Source organism: Podarcis tiliguerta (genome assembly GCF_965153285.1).
Source record: "Podarcis tiliguerta genome assembly, chromosome: 8".
Classification (NCBI taxonomy): domain Eukaryota; kingdom Metazoa; phylum Chordata; class Lepidosauria; order Squamata; family Lacertidae; genus Podarcis; species Podarcis tiliguerta.
In genome coordinates, this window is record NC_139541.1 from 17,827,530 (window position 1) to 17,842,534 (window position 15,005).

The 15,005-nt window shown below is 46.8% G+C and overlaps 1 protein-coding gene across 5 annotated transcripts in view; it reads right to left on the reverse strand.

Moving 5' to 3' along the window:
- Positions 1-6,052: 6,052 nt before the first annotated feature.
- The window catches only part of C1QTNF12 (C1q and TNF related 12), a 51,800-nt gene continuing 42,847 nt past the window's right edge, over positions 6,053-15,005 (reverse strand). For all 5 annotated transcript variants that reach the window (XM_083454239.1, XM_083454240.1, XM_083454238.1 and 2 more), the window contains 2 exons: positions 11,165-11,243; positions 6,053-9,658 (listed from right to left, as the gene is read on the reverse strand). In XM_083454239.1, coding sequence (XP_083310365.1) covers positions 9,560-9,658; positions 11,165-11,243 — 178 coding nt within the window. In that variant the 3' untranslated portion in view covers positions 6,053-9,559. The remainder of the gene's footprint in view (positions 9,659-11,164; positions 11,244-15,005) is intronic.

Consider the following 15,005-nt stretch of genomic DNA (forward strand, 5'->3'; position numbering starts at 1 on the left):
TTGGCTTGGAGGGGGCTTACTCACAAGTAAACATGCTAGGAATGCGGTCACGTTGGACACGCCATCCCGTGTTTCTTGAGAGGTTGAGGGCCCTTCCCCCCCACGTTTTGTGGAACAAAGTGGTGATATTCCGAGCTGCCTCTTTATCATCCATCGCAATTAATGAATTAATTGCCTTCTAAACCAGTGTCTCAATGCAATTTACAGAGTATAAAACAACAAATACATTCAAAACAAGAGCAAAACCCTAATAAGTGGACACGTGTGGTAAAGACTCCCGCTGTGAAAGCGTGTGGCGACAAAAATATCTTCAGTTGTCTCCAGAAAGCCGAGAAAGTGGGCTCCTGTCGTATCTCAACAGGGATGCTGTTCCAGGGAACAGGGGCTGCCACAATGAAGGCCCTGTTCTGAGTCACTGCAGAGCAGGCTGGTGACATCTTTGGAACTTGGAGGAGAACCTCTCCCGCAGACTACAGCAATCGACTGGGAGCACAAGGGATAAAGAGGTCTCTTAAGTATTAGGTAAAGGTAAAGGGACCCCTGACCATTAGGTCCAGTCGTGGCCAACTCTGGGGTTGCGGCGCTCATCTCGCTTTACTGGCCGAGGGGGTCGGCATACAGCTTCTGGGTCATGTGGCCAGCATGACTAAGCTGCTTCTGGCGAACCAGAGCAGCGCATGGAAATGCCATTTACCTTCCCACCGCAGTGGTACCTATTTATCTACTTGCACTTTGAGGTGCTTTCGAACTGCTAGGTTGGCAGGAGCAGGGACCGAGCAACGGGAGCTCACCCCGTCGTGGGGATTCGATCCGCCGACCTGCTGATCAACAAGTCCTAGGCTTTGTGGCTTAACCCACAGCGCCACCCGCGTCCCACCTCTAAAGTATTAAGGCTGGGCAAATCCATCCATTTCAGTTTCTCGTTTTTCCCCCAATGTTAATTCAGATCCACACATTCCTGGATCAGTTTGCAATTTATATGTTACTCTGGTTTTCGTTAAGAAAGTTGAACAGCTCTTACTGTCAGGAAGTTCTTCATAGAATCGTAGAATCATAGAGTTGGAAGAGACCACAAGGGCCATCAAGTCCAACCCCCTGCCAAGCAGGAAACACCATCAGAGCACTCCTGACATATGGTTGTCAAGCCTCTGCTTAAAGACCTCCAAAGAAGGAGACTCCACCACACTCCTTGGCAGCAAATTCCACTGTCGAACAGCTCTTACTGTCAGGAAGTTCTTCATAGAATCATAGAATCATAGATGATTCTAGAATCATCATAGAATGATTGATTCATAGAATCATAGTTGTCTTCCAAGTCCTAAGCAGGATGCTTTTAAAAGACGTCAGTGGGCTGCAACCCAGGGGTGGGCAAATTTGTCAATTTCAGTTTCTAATTCTTTCATTCTTAAGCTCAGTTCTTCATATTTTCACATCAGTGTTGAGGTTTGCATTTTTAAAGTGCTCCTGAATATTTATTTTATTTATTTTGTGCTCGGGTCCTGCCTGAGGGTTTTCATATATATATGAAACACACACACACACACACACACACACACACACACACACACACACATATATAGTGGTACCTCAGGTTACATACGCTTCAGGTTACAGACTCCGCTAACCCAGAAATAGTACCTTGGTTTGCTTCAGGATAAGAACAGAAATCATGTGGCAGCAGCAGGAGGCCCCATTAGCTAAAGTGGTGCTTCAGGTTAAGAACAGTTTCAGGTTAAGAACAGACCTCCAGAATGAATTAAGTACGTAACCAGAGGTACCACTGTGTGTGTGTATATATATATATATGCATACAACGTATTTCCCCCTAATATGATGCATTTTTGTAGGTTATTTTCCACAATATAGGGTGTGTGTGTGTGTACACACTTTAGCATATGATTCTTTTACACTCAATGCTTGACTGGAAAACTGCACTGCAAAATCCAGAAGAGCATAAATGTCAATTTTTGGCTGTTTTGGTTGGAAAGTTTAAATGTGAACTGAAATGATCCCTACAATTAAGCATGAAAGGAATCCTGGGAACTGTAGTTTATTAAGAGTGCTGAACTACAGTTCACTGGGAGGCATTTCCTCATCAGTTCACTTAGGATTTTAATGTGGGAGGCTGCCTTACTCCAAGTCAGACCATTGATTCATCTAACTTAGTATTGTCTACTCTGACTGGCAGCAACTCACCACAGTTTGAGACAAGGATATTTACTGCCACTTATTCCCCCATCCTTCCAACTGAAGAGACTGAGGCTTAAATCTGGGACCCTTCTGCATGCAAAGCACAGTTATTTTAGAATAAGTCTTTAACCCTTTTGCACATGGAGATGTAAGGAAAACCGGGAGTTGTCCAGTTGCCACTGACCTCTGACAGGGCCTTTTCAGCGGTGGCTCCCTAGTTGTGGAATGCTTTCCCTAGTGAGGTACACCTGTCTCCATTCTTAGCAACTTAATATAAAAAGAAACTGGAAACATTTGACCCAATTGCGTCAAAAGAAGTTACCCACTCCCCATGAAGAGAAGTGGACCATCCCCCAATGTTCTTGAAAATAGTTCCGGAAGGTTCTGTACTGAGAAGGTTGCCACTTGCAGTCTATGGACTGCAACATGGGGCAGCCACACACAGACACCAGAGACGCCTGCCCTGTTCTCACCCTCCCTTCCCTTGAGATCTCCTGGAGTTAAGATATTGCAGGGAAAAACGAATGCTTCTCTAGTTTCAATGCATAGACATGGACACTACATGACTCAGGAGCTCAATACCATAAGGACCTCCTCTTCCCATACAAACCAATGTTGACAACCGCTTGTATTCTGAGTCCCTTCTCTATGTTCATCGCCAAAGAGGTTTGGAAGGTGACAACACGAGAATGGGCCTTTTCTGTGGTGGCTCCCTAATTGTGGAATGCTCTCCCCAGAGCAGCTCGCCTGGTGCCAACATTACATGCCTTAAGGCACCAGGCAAAAACATTTCTCTTTACCCAAACCATCGGCCATTAAATAATATATAGCCTGTTAATGGTGATGCAGGGGATTGTCGTGGTGATTATATTATTATTATTATTATTATTATTATTATTATTATTATTATTATGTCTATTACTATGCTTTGTTTTATGTCCAGTGTGGTGCAGTAGTTAAGAGCAGTGGACTCGTAATCTGGTGAACCGGGTTCGCTTCCCCGCTCCTCCACATGCAGCTGCTGGGTGACCTTGGGCCAGTCACACTTCTCTGAAGTCTCTCAGCCCCACTCACCTCACAGAGTGTTTGTTGTGGGGGAGGAAGGGAAAGGAGAATGTTAGCCACTTTGAGACTCCTTCGGGTTAGTGATAAAGCAGGATATAAAATCCTAAAATCCATTATGTGCAGTGAAAGACGTTCTTAATGTTGTACACTGCCCTCTGATCTTTTGATAAAGGGCGGAATATAAATTGAATAAATCATAATAAATCACCGTCGTAATAAAAGCTGGGGCCTATGGAAGACAGGCGTCCAGCAACACCTATAAAATCCACAGCTGTTTACTTCCCCTTAGGGCTGAGTCAAAACGTTCTCTCGCACACGTTCCCTTTTGCAATATATGAGGAGGAGGGAGTTTTAGCTGTTTTCAGGGAGATGCCTTTCAGAAAACAAGGGAACTCTGGCCTTTTGAGCTCAGTGTTGTCTACACTAAGTGTGGAGAAACTTTAGATGCTGTGGAACTACAACTCCCATCAGTCCCAGCAAGTGTGGTCAAGGGGCAGGCATGACGGGAGTTGTAGTCTTTCAGCATCTGAAGAGCTACAGGTTTCCCCACAGCTGGTCTGCACTGACCTGCAGCAGTTCTTCAGGATTTCAGAACCTGAGTCTCTCCCAGCACTGGAGATGTCATTGGGGATTGAACCTGTTACCTTCTGCATGCAAAGCAGAAGCTCTGCCTCCGAGCCACATCCCTCCCTCAAATTTATAGGAAGCTGTCACATTAAGGCAGGCTATTGGTCTGCCTAACTCAGTGTTGTCTGCACTGACTGGCAGCGGCTCTCCGGGTTTTCCAGCAGGGGTATCACACAGCCTTACCTGGAGATGCCAGGGGTTCAAACAGGGATGCTCTGCCACTGAGCTGCAGTCCTTCCCATGGGTTGAGGGGTGGAACTTATCAGAGCTCTTGAAGCTCCATTGGGTTCCCATTTTTTATTTCCCCAAAGGCTCCATTCCAAGGATCAGTTTTTGAAGGTGCTATTTATTTAGTGTGGTGGGCACCCTTTATTTTCAGGTGTGTGTACCATTGGAAAGGGGTATGGTTAGGGTTAACCAGTGTTGTGCTACACCATCGTTAAGCAAACCATGGTTTGCTGGAAACACAGGATGAAAGGAAGTGAGAGAGCAACTGAGTCTTGCTCTCCAGGGCTGAGGAACCTGCCAGATGTTACCTGCCTACAGCTCCCATCATCCCTGGCCGGTGGTCATGCTGGCTGGGGCTGATGGGAGATGGAGTCCAACAATACTTGGAAGGCACCAGACTCCTTATACTAACCACTGTCTTACTCTTCTGTTATCTTGGATATTTGGGAAAGTTGTTTGTCGGTCTGCCCGTTTTCTCTAAAGATGTCGTCACCAAATTTGGTGTTGCTGAAATCAAGAAGGCGGCTTTCATCTATGTTTGGATAGAATTAGATGGCGTCTTGAATCAAGATGGCGGGCTGGACTTCTCAAAATGGCACAGATGTGGATGCACTGATGTCATCGCTAAATTTCCCATAACAGTTCCTGAGTTTGAGGAGCAGGTTTTGGTTTCCGCTTAGGATTGGAAGCCGCTTTGAATCAAAATGGTGCAGCCAAGCTTTGTAAGCTGCACTGCATTTTAACAAGTGATTTCAAAACTGTACTGACATTTGGGTTTCTTAGACTTCCCAAGCAACGCTGGGTAATAGGTTGCTAGTCTTGTTACGGATTTGGGAAAGTTGTTTGCCTGTTCATGATGCATTTGGACACCTCTAAAGTCATCATAACCAAATTTTTCATTATGGTTCCTGAGATCAAGGAGCAGGTTTGTGCTTGGGTACAAGTGGGCGCCATTTTGAATCAAGATGGTGGACTGAACTTTTCTAAACTGCCTTGATTTCTTAGAATTCTTGTGCAATCCTGGGTAAGAAATTCCCAATTTTAAATATTGCAATCCTTTTGGTTTGTATCCAACAAAATCCTACTCTGAGTTGACCACTGGGTGGCATTCAATAGACCTACTGAACAGACCTACTAAATTTTTTTAGCCAGTTAGCTACATTGGTTTCAACAGGCCGACTGTTCATTTGGTTAATTACCACCCATAGGGCTATATTCAACTAAGTCCTTCACTGAAATGAATAAATCTAAGTTAGTCATGCCCATTAACTTCAGTGGGTCTACTCTGAGCAGGACTAGCATTGAATACCACCCAATGAAACTGATGAACCCAATGGGGTTCTGCTGGTGCAACAATATTTCTGTTTCCTCTCCACCTAGTTAAGCACCCCCAAATAAATCTGCTCTGGTGGGTCCCCCAAACTTTCAGAGCTATTTTAGAGGGTATGGGGGAGGGAAGAGAGAGGAAGATCCATTTTGCACATAGAAATCCTGTGTACCAGCAGAGCTGCTGCATTGGATAAGGCCCCGTGAGTCTACTTTGAGTTGGACTAACATAGAAGACGATCCATTAGGATTGTATGAGAAAAGTGAAGAGCTGAATTCTCTCTTCTGAACAGTGTAAAGCCATTGAATGCAATTGACTCAAGTTAGCCATGTCTATTAACTCCAATGGGTTTACTCTGAGCAGAACTAGCACCGGATGCAACCTAGAGCTTTTAAGCCAGACTGAAAACAGTGCAGTAGAGAGACTGTTTGCACCACGTTATCCTTCACAAGCTTTCATCGCAGTCAATGCCAAGCCAGCTCCATAAATAAGTCAACACTCTCCCCGCCAGCCTGCCGATCCCATGCCAGGCTGCTTGGCAGCCCCTCCAGTGTGCAATGATATGTTTACAGCTTTAAATGCGTGCCCCGAGGGCTGCTGTGTATACAAGGTGACTAAATATACAGATTTATTAATATATCTTATTAAAACATAAGACGATAAAGGCAAGAGGCGCTACTAGAAGGGTTGCGCTTGCTTGAAATAATCTCCCTCTCCCCGTTTCTTGACACACATGCACCCCACTCTTATTCAAAATTAAAACTGAAATAAATCACCCAGCTTGCAGGAAATGTTTTGCATGGTAAAAGATCTAGGGCAGGACTAAATGTTGCAAGATAAAAGAAGCCGTTGCCCAAATTGGCAGCTCCATGTCCCCATGGTCAATGGTCACGATGCTCTGTGCTCGTTGCCTGGCCCCTGAGCAGGATAGGTCCTCCTGCAAAGAAGAGGGAAATCCAGTCCTTACCATGGCTCCCAGCACAGACTGGGATCAGAGGGAATTACATTTCCCATGACCCCATTCTGAGGCCACCACCTCAGGTGATGCCTTCACCTAGCGGGCTGAAACATGAAGGAACCCAATGTTCTTTCTGTTGGGACTCCCCACCTAGCTGCAGATCCTTTTCCTGACCCTCCTGAGACTGAACAAGCAGAAGCAACGAGTCTGCGCCAAACCCCATCATTGGAGATGCAGTGTGTGTTTAGCAGGCGTCCTTTCCTTCATCCCTCCTTGGGAACTGGGGTGGACAAATCTATCCATTTTCATTTCTCATTTCCCCATTCTCAAGTGACCCATTTCTGCATTTTTAAAAAGTCTTCTCAAAGACTTGTTTGTGTTGTAGCAGGCGTGTTCTTTAATTCACCCATTTTTGGTGGGACGCGGGTGGTGCTGTGGGTTAAACCACAGAGCCTAGGACTTGCCAATCAGAAGGTTGGCGGATCGAATCCCCACGACGGGGTGAGCTCCCGTTCCTCGGTCCCTGCTCCTGCTAACCTAGCAGTTCGAAAGCACATCGAAGTGCAAGTAGATAAATAGGTACCCCTCCGGCGGGAAGGTAAATGGTGTTTCCGTGTGCTGCTCTGGTTTTGCCAGATGCAGCTTAGTCATGCTGACCACATAACCCAGAAGCTGTACGCCATTTCCCTCGGTCAGTAAAGCAAGATGAGACCCGCAACCCCAGAGTCGTCCATGACTAGACCTAATGGTCAGGGGTCCCTTTACCTTTATATATTTTTGGTACGCTATTTTGCTGAATGCAGATGTTTTCGCAAGCTGTTTTCCTTAACAGGATGCGTTTTGCGATGCTATTTCCCCCAATACATGCAATTTTTCTTTTTTCTTTGGTTCGAGAACCGCACCACAAAATTCAGAGATTTTAAAAGGATAGCCATGATTTTACGTGTTGTTTTGGGAAGTGCAAACCAGGTAGGTGCACATCAAAATGTAAAACGAACCCAATTTCTCTCTCCCTACTTCAGAGGAGGCAAACACAAGTTTACGTTCCGGGAACAGGGCCCTGCTGAGAAGCCAGGAAGAGGCAGGAAAAGCTGGCCTGCTATAACACACAAACACACACACCCCATCTCGCCCAGTCTGTTGGCTAATGTAAAAGCTTTGCTGAACCAGCACTAGGTCGTTGCTGGACAGCTCCCCTGCTGGACATCTCTCCTGCCAGTACCAGGCTGCTAAATCCATCCCTGCCCACTGCTGACATCTCATAGAATCATAGAGTTGGAAGGGACCCGGAGCTGCCCCTTACGGGGATTGAACCCATGAACTTGGTGTTAACAGCACCACGCTCTAACCAAGTGAGCTATCCAGCAGGATCCTGCCCTGCTCAAAACGGGCAGGTGTGGACTGTTTAAATCACTACCTGCTTCCCACACAGGGAGGGCAGAGAAGTGTATCGACGAGGTTAGGAGACGAATGAGAGCTCATCATACGGATGCAGAGGGGGAAAATGGATTTGTAACACTTTGTCCTGCCCTAATGGGGTTACTTTGAAACGCAACAAAAGGCCCGGGGAGTGATTCTTAAACAGTCGGGGTGGGGGAACCTTTGAAGGTGCAGGCTGGGTGTTGATGGTTAAGTCCGCAGTTGCATGTCAAAGTCTCTGGAAAGAAATTAGCGGAAATCTGCCAGCTGCCGTGACAATGCTTGAGCCCAAACACCTCCTTTCTGTCTCTTCGGGAGGCTGTGCTTGGTGAGAGCGTGTCCCCCTCCTCTTTCCCCCCGGAGCGGCAAAATCCCGTCAGAAATCACTCTGGCGACGTCACACCAATTACATATAGCTCCAGGCTTGCCTTCCTCGGCCTTTGTATATAGTGAGGCTGGGCACTTGCGGTCAAGCACAGATAATTTAAATAATATACAGTTCTCTTCTCAATTATAATAATTATTAAACTGTTTTTCAACTCAGCCAGCGCCAGCACGCAAACACACATACACACAAACAAACACACAAGCCGACAACGATCACTTGAAAGCAGGGCTGGAATGTCAACAAAATTCAGGGATGTGGTGAAGATGGAGAATTTGAAGGCTGCATGGATGAAACTCCATTCTGAAAACGGGGACTCCCCTCACCTTCACCAGCTTTTCCTGCGACTCACAACCCACCTGTTGGAATAACTTTGCAGCTATTCCATCCGTTTTGGGTTGTGTCCAATGCTAGTTGGACTCAGAGTAGACTCATTGACAGTAAGGGGATGCTTCGGTCCATTCATTTCAATGGGTCTGTTCTGAGTGGGACATCATAGGCTACAACCATATAGCTGGATCCTTTGCTTCCTTTAGGAAGGTCAAAGTGGTTCACAGGAGGGGCCGGCATAGGTTCCCTGCCAGGAACAGATTTTTTTAAAAAAACCCGCACCACCAATTGATGTCCAGAGAGAGTAACTGGTCCAAGGGACTTAGTTGCTCTTCATCCATTTTTTGTGGGACACGATTTTGCATCTGCAATGGGAAGGCTGATTAAAAAATGGTTCGGCATTAAATTGCAAGGAGCTTTTTAGGCCTTTTTTTTTTTTAAAAAAAAAGGAAACCAATTAGGTAGGGTGGAATTAGGTAGGAATCCTTTCAGAAGGGAGTCTGCTGTTTCTCAAATCATGCTGGGGGCTGGACTAAGGACCTTCTACACGCAAAGCAGGTGCTCTGCTTTGGAGCCACCTTTGTTTTTCTTATGCCTTCAGAGACCCCCTAACCCACAGTGCACCAAGCCCCCCCCCCCCCCCCAGTTCAGATGAGAGTTAGATGTCCTTGCAAGGTTGGTCTTTTCAAAAACAAAACGCTGTATCCCGAAGCAAAAGCAAAGTTTTGGATCTCAGAGCCGAGGTTGAGGAAGTGAAGGTGTCCTGTGAATATATTGTACTGGGAACGAAACAGATCTGGTCTTTTAGGTTCAGTGGCAAGAACTGTTCTCCTCCCGTGATTTTTGTCTTCTTCTTGAATTACTGCTATGCCGCGGGAAGAAGGGAAAGTATTGTTTGCGTCACTCAGCTGGAGAAGCCTAACGGCAAAGAGAAGGCGATCCCCTGGGACAGAGGTGGCAAAGTACGGACGGGCAGGTCCTAGGCTGCATCTTCATCCCCCTGCCCCCCTGCGTCGAGGGTCATCCGGGATTAGACTCCCACCAGCATCCCCATGAAATCAGATCCGTTCTGAATGGTGACAGGGGCACCGGCGCTGTTGTCGACAAAGATGGAAGTGTATTGTCCAGGCTGCACCACAAGGGAAGAGAAGAGGAAATAAGAATAAGAATTTATTATTTATACCCTGCCCATCTGGCTGTGTTTCCCCAGCCACTCTGGGCGGCTTCCAACAAAGCATTAAAATACAGTAGTCTGTTAAACATTAAAAGAGGACTGCCTTCAGATGTCTTCTAAAAGTCTGGTAGTTGTTGTTCTCTTTGACATCTGGTGGGAGGGCGTTCCACAGGGCGGGTGCCACTACCAAGAAGGCCCTCTGCCTGGTTCCCTGTAACTTGGCTTCTCACAGTGAGGGAACTGCCAGAAGGCCCTCGACGCTAGACCTCAGTGTCCGGGCAGAATGATGGAGGTGGAGACGCTCCTTCAGGTATACTGGACGGAGGCCGTTTAGGGCTTTAAAGGTCAGCACCAACACTTTGAATTGTGCTCGGAAACATACTGGGAGCCAATGTACAAAGCTACAAGAGAACCACAAGCCCGGGGGTTGCCGGTTTGTTCGAGGTCCGATTGAAGGTTCTCCCATTAGCATTCAAAGCCAGTGTTTCCCAAACTTGGGTCCCCAGCTCTTTTTGGACTACAACTCCCATCGTCCCTACCTAGCTGGCAGGGGGAATGATGGGAATTGTAGTCCAAAACCAGCTGGAGACCCAAGTTTGGGGAGCACTGCCCTGAACTATTCAGGGCTGAAATACCCAAAAGACCTGCTCTTTCCCTACAGACCTTCTTGGGTGCTGAAATCAGCAGAGGAGGAGGCCTTCTTGCTTGTTCTGCCACCCCAAGGAGTTGGTGGGGGTGGCAGACCAGGAAAGGGCCTTCTCTGTGGAAGGCTGTGGGGCTCCCTCCTCTCAATGACAAAGCACGCCTTGGTTTTCGACACTTGACCCATCTTATTTCTATAATTTGAAGCTGTTTTACAGCGTTTTCAGAATTTTAATTGTAATCTGCCCTGAGACAAAATAAAACCTAATGATGGAGATGCCGGAGATTGAACCTTCTGCATGCAGAGCAGATGCCCTACCACTGAGCTATGGTCCTTCCCACCTGCCAAACCTGTTGCATAAAAATGGTGGCCCCAGGGGCGGGAGTCTGTCTCAATTCACTGGTGCTCTTTATAGGCTACATTACCGCCAGCTCTAAAAGGTAAAGGTAAAAGGATGTGGCCAATTCTGGGGTTGCGGCGCTCATCTCGCTTTACTGGCTGAGGGAGCCGGCGTACAGCTTCCGGGTCATGTGGCCAGCATGACTAAGCCGCTTCTGATGAACCAGAGCAGTGCACGGAAATGCCCTTTACCTTCCCACCAGAGTGGTACCTATTTATCTACTTGCACTTTGACGTGCTTTTGAATTGCTAGGTTGGCAGGAGCAGGGACCGAGCAACGGGAGCTCACCCTGTTGCGGGGATTCGAACCGCCGACCTTCTGATCAGCAAGCCCTAGGCTCTTTGGTTTAACCCACAGTGCCACCCGCGTCAATTCACTGGTTCTCTTTATAGGCTACATTACCACCAGCCCCTTATACCTGCAGCTGCAGCAATCCATGGACATAAACGGTGAAGATCTTGCTGTTGCTTTCCAGACCAGCAATAACTTCCAAAGACCTACGAGGTGCAAAAGAAAGGGAGAGAGATGTTCACAGACCAGAGTCATAGCTTGGCATAGCACGGTGGCTGAGAAGTGGGGTATCGCAAGCTCAAATTCCGCAAGATCTCCATCATTTATAAGGACATAAGAAGAGCCTGCAGGATCAAGCCAATGACCCATATAGTCTGTTTATTCTCACAGTGGCCAGCCAGATGCCTGCAAGTAGGCCCTGAAAAGAAGAGCACTCTCCCCTTCTGCCATTTCCAGAAATTGGCATTTTTTGCCTTTGACCACGGAGGCAGAGCATAGTCATCAAGGCCAATAGCCATTCGTAGCCTCAACCTCCTAGAATTTGTCCAGTCCTCTTTTCAAGCACCCAAGTTAGCGGTCCCCACTTCTTCCTGTGGAAGTGAGTTCCGCAGGTTATCTATGTACTGACTAAAGAAGCTCTTCCTTTCCTCTGTCCCAAAGCTTCCAACATTCAGCTTTTCTTGGGATGTCCACGAGTTCCAGCCTTATGAGAGAAGGAGGAAACACTTTCCCCTGTCCCCTTTCTGCATGCCGAGCATAAATTTATAAACTTCTGCCATGTCACCTTTTAGTTGCCTTTCCTCTAAACTTAAAAAAAAAATCCAAATGCGTCAACGTTTCCTCATAGGGGAGTTGTTCCACCCCCTTGATCATTTGGGTTGCCCCTCCAATTGCAGTGTGCTCTCATTGTTTCCTCTGTGATTTCCACCGGCTTGCAAAGCCAGGTGTATTAGCAAGCTGGCCCTAACTTTACTCTGCACCTTTACCCATGAGGAAGCCCCACTGAACACAGTACCAGTTGGCTTCCGGTTGTAAAGTGGTACCTCAGGTTACATACGCTTCAGGTTACAGACTCCGCTAACCCAGAAATATTACCTCGGTTTAAGAACTTTACTTCAGGATGAGAACAGAAATCGTACTCTGGCGGCGCGGCAGCAGCGGGAGGCCCCATTAGCTAAAGTGGTGCTTCAGGTTAAGAACAGTTTCAGGCCACTGTATATGCATAGGATAGTTTCGTACCACTGTATATGCATAGGAATGGACTATTTTAAAGTTTTGTTCAACTTCCTCCAAATTATCTTGGGGAAAAATGACTGTGTGGGGAACCTTTGGCCTTGTACCTTTGCTGAACTACAACTCTCCTTATCCCTCTGTCCGTTGGCCACACCTGCTGGGAGTTGTAGTTCAGCAACATCTGGAGGGTCAGAGGTTCCCCACACAGTCAGTTTTGGAAGATAATATGATATGATAGCCATGTTCAAATATATATAAGGATGTCACATAGAGGAGGGAGAAAGGCTGTTTTCTGCTGCTCCAGAGAAGCGGACACGGAGCAATGGATCCAAACTACAAGAAAGAAGATTCCACCTAAACATTAGGAAGAACTTCCTGACAGTAAGAGCTGTTCGACAGTGGAATTTGCTGCCAAGGAGTGTGGTGGAGTCTCCTTCTTTGGAGGTCTTTAAGCAGCGGCTTGACAACCATATGTCAGGAGTGCTCTGACGGTGTTTTCTGCTTGGCAGGGGGTTGGACTCGATGGCCCTTGTGGTCTCTTCCAACTCTATGATTCTATGATTCTATGATTCTAATTTGGAGGAAGTGGAGCAAAACAAAATGGAGATCTTTCAGCAACAAACACATTAATTTAAATTTCTTCCATCCATCCCTGGGTTCTAAGGCAGATGACTAACCAAGTAAAAAAAGATGGGTTGTAGCCAAATAAGTTCTGCTCAGAGCATACCTGTTGAAATGAACGAACCTAAGTTAAACGTGACCCTTAATGTTAACCTAAGTTAGACCTGACCCTTAATAATGTCAGACACGCGTCCATTGAAATTAATGACCAGAGCCAACTTAGGGTCTACTCTGAGGAGGGTATAGTTGGGTACAAGAGAAAAGGTCTAGTCTGAGGAGGATTAAAGTTGGCTGCAACCCCTAAATTAGCCGCGCCGGTTCATTTCAATGGATCTACTCTGAGTAGGGCCGACGTTGGCTACAACCCCCATGTTTATGACATGCTCTTCGCTCTCAGCAGTTTTGCCAGCTGATGGCTCGTTTGGGCTTGCTCTCCTACCGACATTGCAACAGGTCTCATGCCCTCCGGAGGCAGGTTGCCCCACCCTGCAGGTGCAAGCAAAGCCCTAATACAGGGGCACTGCCAGGTTGGGCAGGTGGTAGAGGCATGCCCCGAGCCAGCCGATGCCCTGGCCTCGTCATGTTTCATAAGAGGTGAGGCAACCCGAGGGAATGGAAACCATCGCCTCACTCCACTGCTCCCAGTTTCCACAGCCGCCATGCCAAAAACCAACTCCAACGTTCACCTGAATCCACCCCTATCCAGAGATGGTCCAAGAGCAACAGCCCCCTGACTTGCCGGAGGCTCTCTTCCACCTCTGTTTCAGCAACTGGAGTAGCCTTTACAAGCATGGCCAATTGCTCCAAAGCTGAAGAAGAGCTTGGTGGATCGGCCACCTGTCCAACATCTCCTGATAGGGCCGGGAAATATTCACATCTGAAACCCCAGAGGGTCTACTGAGCATCTTTTACATTATGTTTCATATTGCCCATTGTATGATTCACCCAGAGCTAAATTAGTCTCCCCTTTTCAGATCGCCTTTGAAGGTCATCCGGATGATTCGAAAATTAAATGGTTTTGGCAGACGTTGAAATGTGCATCAGCTACAGGGTGACACTATTTGTACTAGCACAAGAAAGGTAAGAAAGGTAAGAAAGACAAGAAAGGTAAGAGCAACTTTTCTGGTTTGTGCAAGTGCCCAATGCCCAGGGATGCTGACTAGAAGGAACATTCCTAAATTTTGGACATTGTAGATTTGTCCTGGTCTGGTGGCATGCAATGTCTTTAGTTTTGTAGCTGTGTGATTTCTGCTCATACTGTATTGTGATGGGCCACTGGGCTATAAACAATAAAATTTACTTTTTTAAGAACTAAGCTAGTGTTTATCTTCACACCAGTGTGGTGCAGTGACTGGAGTGTTGGGCTAGGACCTGGGAGACCAGGGCTCAAATCCCCAAGCAGCCATGAAACTCACTGGGTGGCCTTCGGCCTAGTGCAGCCTCTCAGCCTAACCTACCTCACATGGTTGTTGTGAGGACAAAATGGGGAGGAAGAAGGGAACCATGTACACACCACCTCAAGTTCCTTGTGGGATAGAAATGCGAAAAATGAAAATAAACTTGGTGGAACTGTGCACTGAAGTGCATATAAGGGAACGTGGTATACAAATATGCATTATATATGGGGAAATGGCCTGCAAAACAAAAATCTGTGTATTTGTCAAAGCTGCATACGAAAAGGGATACATTAGGAGAAATTCTCACAAAACAGCAGATGAATTTTCATGCGGGGCTTCTTTTAAAAAGGCAAGAGGAAATGTGGAGAACTGACTGTAAGGCTGGAAAAATGAGAAATCCTCTCTTCCCTATTTAGGCATTTTGGCCCTTGCTTAAAACGTATCTGTTCACCCAGATTTTCCCCATGGAAAACATCAACTGGCTGCGTTGATGTATTAAGCTCCTGGTTTGCGGGATATTTTGTGTTCGTGTTATGAATGCAATTTATTGCTGACTCTATGTTCTTCCCTGCTGCGGTATCTGCCAAACTATCAGGTTCAAGGGGTTTCTGCCATCTCCCAGCGCCCACTGCTACTAATAACAACAACTCCTTGCAAGCTCCATGGCGTCTTTTGGGGGAGCCAACGAAGTCTATGAACAAGGCCTGGTCTGGTGTG